Source organism: Mastomys coucha, unplaced genomic scaffold (genome assembly GCF_008632895.1).
Source record: "Mastomys coucha isolate ucsf_1 unplaced genomic scaffold, UCSF_Mcou_1 pScaffold22, whole genome shotgun sequence".
Lineage (NCBI taxonomy): Eukaryota > Metazoa > Chordata > Mammalia > Rodentia > Muridae > Mastomys > Mastomys coucha.
The window spans coordinates 110,639,410-110,648,632 of record NW_022196905.1 but is presented as its reverse complement, the minus strand read 5'-3'; the positions used below and the strand labels follow the sequence as shown (position 1 = coordinate 110,648,632).

General features: G+C 49.4%; 1 protein-coding gene and 1 long non-coding RNA gene across 2 annotated transcripts; one reads left to right on the top strand and one right to left on the bottom strand.

The window, feature by feature from the left end:
• The first annotated feature begins 729 nt into the window (after window positions 1-729).
• Pebp1 (phosphatidylethanolamine binding protein 1) lies at window positions 730-5,474 on the top strand. The gene is made up of 4 exons (XM_031337624.1): window positions 730-929; window positions 2,126-2,235; window positions 2,551-2,651; window positions 4,625-5,474. The coding sequence occupies exons 1-4, from the start codon at window positions 795-797 to the stop codon at window positions 4,840-4,842; spliced, it is 564 nt and encodes a 187-aa protein (XP_031193484.1). The 5' UTR covers window positions 730-794; the 3' UTR covers window positions 4,843-5,474.
• Window positions 3,277-4,744, bottom strand: LOC116068280. Its single transcript, XR_004109524.1, has 2 exons — window positions 4,596-4,744; window positions 3,277-3,965 (listed from the first exon to the last, which is right to left on the bottom strand). It is a non-coding gene; the product is annotated as an uncharacterized LOC116068280 (long non-coding RNA).
• Window positions 5,475-9,223: the final 3,749 nt, after the last annotated feature.

Here is a 9,223-nt window from a genome sequence, read left to right as displayed (position 1 = left end):
TGAGAGCCACCCAGGAAATACCCACATTCTGAGGCTATCAACTGGCAACCTGAATTCTATTTTGTCTTGTAAAGTCACACTGTCCATAAAAGGTCTTGTTCCGGCCCTTCAGGATCTCAGTGGTTGCTACTTGAAGGCATCGTGAAGATAGGGCTTATAGTCTGTCAACATTCACTCCTAGGAGGCGGGGTTGTCACTGAAGCCTCTACCAAGATTCAGCCATTCCTCCCAACCATGTGCATGCAATTCTGCCCAAATTTACAGGCACACCAGCTGGAAGGTTAATTGAAGCCAGTTTCCAGTGTGGGCATTTAGGGCGATGGGAGACCATCATCTGTGCAGAACTTGCAGAACCGCTGCTTTGGAGTCACCCGCACTCAGCAGTTAAAACCCAACACATTGATTGATTTCCAGGAGGTTTAATTTCCTTGGCATTTAAAGAACTTTTAAAACAATAACAAAAGATAACGCAGGGAAGAAACCAGATGGCTTTGAAGAAATGCAAGGGAGAAAGCATGGCCTTATTACCTGGAATTGCGAAATGGGTCAAAGAGTCCTTCAAATGCAAAGGATACGCGGCAACTTTAATCTGAGTACCGGCTTGCAGGCACCACCCGGGAAGCTTCGCAGTGACCCTGGCGCTCGGACCGCCCAGCTCCGGCTCAACCAATCAGAGAAGGAAGGGGCGTGACCTGACTGGAGATTGGTCCGGCGGCGGCAGTCAACTGCGCAAGCGCCCTACATTAACGGCTCTCGGGACTCGGCGTGCGCGTGTCTTCCGTTTGTCCATCGCCATGGCCGCCGACATCAGCCAGTGGGCCGGGCCGCTGTGCCTGCAGGAGGTAGACGAGCCACCCCAGCACCCCCTGCGGGTCGACTATGCCGGGGTGAAGGTGGACGAGCTGGGCAAAGTGCTAACGCCCACCCAGGTACGAAGTGGGCTCGCCGCCGGGGAGACCGGGGACCTGCGGCACGGAGTAGGCCTTGAGCCTAGGGCTTCGAGCTCAGCCTTTGTAGCCCCCGCCATCGGACAAGCTTCACACGGCAGCCGGAGGCCTCTTATGTAACCTTCTAAAGTCCCGAGCTTGCAGTCACACCCCGGGGAGCAGCCTGCACTTTAAAGGACCCCGGAGCTAGCGCCTTCCCATTACCTGTGTTACCCGTGGGGGTGGCGGTGGCGGTGGGTGTGGGATGCTGACGCCCAAAAGCGGTTCCAAGCTCAGAGAAACTGGGTCTCTGTAGATATTTAGAGCTCAGGGTTTGGGATGGTGACTTGGGAGTTTCCACCCGGAGCCCTGGCCAGTCTCTATTGACCCAAACTTTGTATGTGTCCTTGGGCGCTCTCCTTTTCTGAAGGCAGATTACACCTCAGCTGGCTCCAAGTGGCCTGTTGGCCACCATATTTAAAGGCATTAGGTAGCTCAGGACCCCAATGAGATTGTGGGGGAGGATCCATTGCCACCGTTAGACTCCTGTCCCTGTTAATAACGAGGGAAGTGTTGTCGAGGCTGGCGTGTGTGTGTGTGTGTGTGTGTGTGTGTGTGTGTGTGTGACATGGGTCTCGCTCTGTAGCCCTGGCTGGCTTTGAAATCACCGAGATCTGCTTGCTTGCCTCTGTAGTGCTAGCATTAAAGGCATGCACCACATCTGGCTTTTTTTTTTTTAAACTTTTATTATTTAAAAATTTTGTAGACTTCTGCTTTTTAAGATTCGTCTTATTTTTAATTATGTGTGAGTGTGTGGCTATGTGCGAGAGAGAGCAGGGAGCTGTGTAGGTCGGAAGAGGCATCAGATCTCCTGGAGCTGGAGTTGCAGGGAGTTAAGACACCCCCCCTTCCCTCCTCCAGACAGGAGTGCAGGGAAATGTCTACCCTTCGCTAGAGTTCTTGGGGCTGAGCTTTCTCTCCAACCGCAAGCTTAAGGCTTTTAGTAGAGGCTGTACTTGGGAATTACCACCGATCTGCATGGGTGAAACTACTACAAACTATTTTTTTGTCTCATTAGTAAAAGAAATTAATAAAAAAAATAACCTTCATATTTTACCTTTTAGGAGTATAAGATTGCAAAGTGTTGAGTTTTGAGAGCGTTTCTAGATTTTTAACCCCAAACTGTTATCTTTCTACAGGTTATGAATAGGCCCAGCAGCATATCATGGGATGGCCTTGATCCTGGGAAACTCTACACCCTGGTCCTCACAGACCCGGATGCCCCCAGCAGGAAGGACCCCAAATTCAGGCCAGTTGGGGAAAAGATGGGGAGAGGCTATCATCCAGATATGGCTTAATCTGGTGGAAGTCGCTGCTAGACAGGGATGCATAGGCCTCCTGGGGTTACAGTTGTTTGGTAGTAGTGGGGACAAAGCCCGGGACCTCGTGCAGGACAGGCTGAGGCCACCTGAGCCACATCCTCAGCCCCAGGAACAAGTTCTCTTGGTGTGCAGCCTTCACACTTGCTTGTGACTTCCTTGTGTATCATCTGCCTGTTGCGGCCCAGCATGGAGAATGTGCTATGTGTCTGGTGCTCACAGTTCCTTGTCCTCTGTCTCTGCAGGGAGTGGCACCACTTCCTGGTGGTCAACATGAAGGGCAATGACATTAGCAGTGGCACTGTCCTCTCAGATTACGTGGGCTCCGGGCCTCCCAAGGGCACAGGTAGGTAAAGGCTGTGTTGGGGGGTGGGGGGGTGCTTGCTGGGAGAGGAGGCTGGGTGAGTGTTAGGATGACAGGAGGGGGCAGGGACTGCCACAGGTTCTTTCCAAGCCTTACTGTGAGGATGACAGAAGCCTGCTTGCTTTCCCCCTCAGGCAAGTCCTTTCAGGTGCAGTTAGCTGTAGGATGTGGGCGCTAGAACTTTGGTTCTGATGGGGCAGGCCCTCTGTAGAACCACTTCTTGGACTCCTAGAGAGATACGTCTGTAAATGATTTGTGGTGGATCTGAAACATCAAAGCCAGGGCCTCACACACTAGACAAGCTCTCTGTCACTGGGCTGGCAAGTGTCCTGGGCACAAAGGGCAGAAAGGGTTGCAGGAGGCTTAGAGTGGGTTGCTGGGGGCTCTGTGTGGGCCAGATGAAGTTGAGCCCTCTCTACTCTCCATGTAATCTTTGCTTTGAGTCATCTTGGAACTTTCTGATCCTGTAAACAGGAAGCAAAAAAGATTGCTTTTTATATCTCTAGCTCTCCCTTTCTCCCCAAAATGTAGCTGGGTACTTTGAAAAGATTTGGAAGACTTTAGTGAGCCACATTGAACACACACACATATATACAACACACACACATACTCTTTCTGTGTTTTGTATTGACATGGAACATGAGAGTCAAGTCCCACAATGCTCCCCAAGTCTCATAAGCACCCCTGAAGCTGGTGGGAGACACAGTTACTACTGGTCACTTGTTATATGCTGTTCCTTTTCACTGGAACAAGGCCACCTCGGTGGTGGGTGATACTTGGCAGAATGCCAACTTCTGTGCATTGTCCTGCAGAGAAGTGACTGGAATAATGAGTGTCCAGTCAGGACAAGGACCATTGCTCATGGCTCACCTTGTATTCGTAGGCCCAGAAGCTTCCAGATGCTTCAAAGGCCTCTCAGTATTCATAAGAAAATAGATAAGTTTCCCAGGGACTCTTTAAGGTTCTCCAGGGCACCTACAAAAGCAGGTGATTCAATTACAGGCTGCCAGAGACACTGGGGAGCAGAGCAAGTCTCTGGAGTCGGAGCTGTGCTCTGTGTTGAAGAATAAAACCCCAGCAGCTCTCCGGTGTTTGGAAGGTTGAGCTTGCCTGAGAAACTGGTGGGTCAGAGGTTTCAGGCAGAGAATTTGAGGCACACACATTTGGACACCCCAGGAAGATGGAGACTTTTCTTGTTACCCTGAAGCTCTTAGAGATGGTCTTGTCCCTGTCGCTCCCCTGGAGCTCAGCATTTTCTGATAGGGGTCTCCACAGGTCGCTTTGGATCCCATGTTTCTGTGGGCAGAATGAATGGGTGGGGTGTGTTACCTGGTGAGCAGCCACAGTATGACTTATCTTGATTCTTGCTTGGGTGACGAGTTCATTTCCTTTCATTAATTAGTAGTCCCTGTGACAGTGTACTGCACGGTTCAGCCTTCCTCTCGCTGGGTACTTGGGCTGTAGCCAGGATGTGGGTGTTATGAATAGAGCCACTGCGCACCTTCTGTATTCCTAGGCAGGGGTTTCCATTGCGCTTCATTGCGCTTGCATAGATGTCCTAGGTCTAGGAATTGCTCTGGAGTCCTCCAGAATGGACGTGGTGTACTCTGATAGCTTGTGTAAGGTTGCTACAAGTCTGTGAGGCCTTGCAGCTCACAGCAGTTTGATGCTTGTCATAGCTATGTCTTGCTATGTCCTCATACATGTAAATAACTTTTTAAAAAGCTGTTAAGAATCATACGATTTTGGCAGATTTCATGTAGCCCAGGCTGTCCTTGAATTTTCAGGGTAGTTCTGATCCAAGTTCTAGGGTTACTGGTGTACACCACTACACTCAGTTTATGTTGTACTGTGTGGAAAACCAGGCTGAAGATTTGTGATTGTTAGGGAAGAACGTTCCCAACTGGAGCGCACCCGCACACTTACTGTCTGGCTGGTACTTTCCTCCCCTGCAGGTCTCCACCGCTATGTCTGGCTGGTATACGAGCAGGAACAACAGCTGAGCTGCGACGAGCCCGTCCTCACCAACAAGTCTGGAGACAATCGTGGCAAGTTCAAGGTGGAGACCTTCCGCAAGAAGTATAACCTGGGAGCTCCGGTGGCGGGCACATGTTACCAAGCAGAGTGGGACGACTATGTGCCCAAGCTGTACGAGCAGCTGGAAGGGAAGTAGGGGCGCTGTAGAGGCCAGCAGTCCTGGGGCCCCCACAGTGTTGTTAAGTTTGGAAAACATGCCTTTCTCCCCCACCCCACCCTTTTCTTTCCTACCCTCTCATAGGGAGTTCTCAGCTGTGCTAGGATAGAGGTTTAGGGTGGCTTCCTGCTTGCTGCCTGCCATTACGATTCTGGATAGTCACATCCCAGTTTGACTGAATTTAGGTTCCATCTGGGGAGGTGTCTAGTGTTCTGATGGAGTCATTCTATCATTGATTTAAAAAGAGCAACTCTGAGAAAGAAAACATTCTGCCAGGATCAGGTCCACAGAGGAGAGCCAGAGCTAGTGTTGTCTGTGAGTAGTTGAACAAGGAAATTTTGCCCAGAACCAGGCACAGTGGGATCTTTAGAGGTGGGCTTTTAGGGCCCTGTCCCCCAAATGAGACACCCCAAGACTCCCAACTCAGCTGATCCTTGACTGTCCAGGTCAGGTGGCTGCATAGGTATCAGTGTCCCTCAAAAGAACAGTGCTGTGTGGAGAAAGATGCTCGTAAGCCCCTTGCTTCTCAGTGGGGTAAGCAAAAGTCACCGAAGTTGCTGAGTGTGTTAATCCTCCTCATCAATACAAATAAAAGGCATTGCATTCAGACATCCCAGTATTTCCTTACTGTGTCTAGGCTCGGGTGGATGGAGTGAAAGCCCTCTGAGGTAATCCGGTGTGATCTGCTGACCACAGGGAGCTGCTACCATTCATTCCCTCCACAGGTCTGGAGGGCAGTGGGAGGAGTCGGGTGTGGTGGTGCGGGCCTTTGGGCCAGCATTTGGGAGCCCGAGGCAGGTGGATTTCTGTGAGGTTTTGGCCAGCCTGGTCTACATAGGGAGATCCTGTCTCAAAATAAGAACAACAAAACCCAGATGCCACCAGGCTTCAGGCTGACCTGGAAATGGTGGATTGGACCTGCCATCCCAGCATTTGAGGTGCTGAAGTGGAAGTATTGTTGAGTTTGGGCACATCAGGAAAAACCATGAGTTCAAAGCCAGGACCCAGGTGGAGGAAGGAGAAAACTGACTTCAGCAAGTTGAAATCTTACTTCAGTAGTTGCACTGGGACATGTGGATAAGCACAATAAATGTTACTTTAGAGAGAAACAGGCTTGCTTCATGTGCTTTCTGCTGACAGGAGTGTGTTGCTTTTGTGACAGACCTGGTCAGCAAGAGAAAGCTGGAAGTTGAGCCATCACAGTAGGGAAAACACCACTAGGTGGCTTGGGCTGTGGCACTCATTGCCTGGCAGAGCAGAGAACATGAGAAAGAGCAAAATGCTTTGTCTCGGCACTTCCCTGATGGCAGTTCCTGGCTTGGGTGTTCTTCCAGAAGAACAGAATATACCTTATCTTTACATCCTGAAGAGTTAAGTCTTGATATTAATATTGGAAAACACGATTAGGCACTTAACAAAATTAAAAAAAGAAGTTAGCCGGGTGAAGTGACACACACACACACACACCTTTAATGCTTAACTTGGGGAGCAGAGCCTAGTGGATCTCTGAGGCCAGCTGATCCACCGAACGAGTCCAGGACAGCCAAGGCTTGTTAAAACTGAGACATCCTGTCTTGAAAAACCAAAAAGTGTGTGGTGTGTGGTGTGGGTGTGTGTGTGTGTTCATGCATTCGAGCAAAGGTACATGTGGAATCCTGAAGAGGGCATGAGATCCTCAAGCTGGAGTTGCAGGTGGTGGGGTGTGGGGAACTGAACTTAGGTCCTCTGCAGAGCAGTGCATGCTTTTAATCACTGAGCCTTCTTTTCTGCCTGTTCTTTAAAGTTAAAAACAAATTACATCTCTATTATCTATGTAACTATCTAGTGTAGATGTACACACATGTGCATATGAACATATGTGTATACTACAACACGTGAAAGTCAGAGTACAATCTGTGGTAGGTGATTCTTTGCTTCCACTTGTGAGTCCTGGGGATCAAACTCAGATTGCCAGATCTGGCTGCAGCATCTTCATCCGCTGGGCCATCTCACTGACCCACGGCACTTAATTTCCAAACTCTGCTTTATGCAATTGGTCTTCAGTTAAGGGGCTGCTGTTCACATTTTGAGCCAATACTCCATTTTATAGATGTTCACACCACTAGCTTCTCTTACTCCATTTCTTTGCTGTTATAGTGCTTCAGCAAACACCTGTCCTTCATGCAAGAAATACTGCGACAAGTTAGTTTTCTGGGGGAGTTCCTTGTATGGTGACAGTCATGTCCACAGGAATCCATCTTTTCAGTTCTGCCTCGTGCAAACTGCCCTCTGGGCAGACAAGTCAGTGGAGTCTCCTCTCCACACTCAAGCCAGTTATATCGAACTTCGAACAATGTGACTTGGTATTTACATATATTTAAAGTTGTGTACTTATTTTTTCCTATTTTTCATGTGATTTTTCTCTTACTGCAAAATGTTAGATTCTCTTTTAAGTGATAATCATGGTGAAATAGGAACTACAGCCTACTCTGCTTCCTTACCTTAAAACAGGTGTGGCTGGTGAGGGTGGGGGTGGGGCAAGATGGCTGATGGAGTAAAGTCACTGCCACCAAGTCTGACCACCTACCTGGGTAGTCAGGGACCCGCATTGTGGAGGGGAAGAACTGTTTCCAAAGTTGTCCTCTGATCCCCAAATATGAGACATGATATATGTAGCCTGCACACATACACAAAATAAAGGTAATGAATTGGAGGGTGGAGAGAGCCATCTTCCAGAGGTCTCGAGTTCAATTCCCAGCATCCACATGGCAGCTCACAATCCAATGCCCTCTTCTGGTCTGCAGGCATACATACAGACAAAACATCTGTATACATAGGAAATTGTGTTAAAACAAACAAAACAAAACAAAACAAAACAAAAAGCCAGGTGGCAGTGGCACCTTTAATCCCAGCCCTTGGGAAGGCAGACGCAGATGAATCTTTCTGTGAGCTTGAGGGCAGCCTGGTCTACAGAGCAAGCTTGGGACAGACAAGGTGACACAGAGAAACCTTGTCTCAAAAAAACAAAACAAAACAAAAATCTAAATGGTTGAACGGGATCTGACGGACATACAAGAATAAAGTGCAGAAGTCAGGACTGCTCCCTGTCTACAGCCTTCCCAAGAGTGTAAATTACTGACAAAATTCTGATCGAAGCAGCTTGCAGGAGGGAGGAGCTATTCTGGCTCACAGTTTCAGGGAGCACTCCATCAGGGCGGGGAGGGCTTGGCAGCAGGAGCTTGAAGTAGCTGTCACTTGTGGCATCCACCATCAGGAAGCAAGGTTGTGAAAGCTAATGCCCAGCTCACTGTTTCCTTTTTATCCAATCCAGGACGCCACCCAACCCGTGGCACAACCCAACACAGGTAGACATGTCCAGAGACTTGACTCTTCTATGATTTGATTCTGGATCCTGTCATAATAATATCAGCCATGACAACAGATGTCTCACAGTATGGCCCAGGGGCTCACAATCCAGCGTTAACATTTTACCTTAATCAGGGGCTGGTGAGATGGCTCAGCGGGTAAGAGCACTGACTGCTCTTCTGAAGGTCCTGAGTTTGGATCCCAGCAACCACATAGTGGCTCACAACCACCCGTAATAAGATCTGACACCCTCTTCTGATGCATCTGTAGACAGCTACAGTGATTTACGCTGGTGGGAGCAGGGCCAGAGCGAGTGGGGCTGGCAGAGGCGTTGAGTTCATTCCCAGCAGCCACACACATGATAGCTCATAGCCATCTGTACAGCTACAGTGTACTCATACCCATAAATCTTTAAAATTTTACCTTATTCTTCCGTGTATGTCTGTGTGAACACACACTTAAGCGCATGGTCAGTGGATGACTTGGTGGAGTTGATCCTCTCCTATTTGTTGAGGTATTAAACCCAGGTCGCCAGATTTGCACAGCAAGCTCCTTTGTTGCTGGGCCATCTTGCTGGCTCACAATTGGCCCATAACCCAGCATTTCTAAGGTTGGTGTTGGTATTCTGTCTGGACTCCGTGCCTACAGTTCCTGGCAGCTGCCAGGTTTACTCCCCACAGGTACGTGGCGACAGCCACATAGGCCCGGCCCACTATAAAAGGGGCTGTTTGCCCCCTCCTCCCTCTCTTGTCTCTCTTATTCTTGCTTCCTGTTTGCCTCCTTTCTCCCCATTCCCCCCCCCTCCACGGGGTCATGGCCGGCCTCCACTTCTCTACTCTCTCCTTTTCTCTGTCTTTCTCTCTGCCTCTACTACTCCCTCAACTCCCCTCCCCATGCCCTAAATAAACTCTATTCTATACTATACCATCCTGTGGTTGGTCCCTCAGGAGGAAGGGATGCCTTGGCATGGGCCTGCCAAGGCAGAGACATCCCCTTCCCCTACACCCAGTTAGAA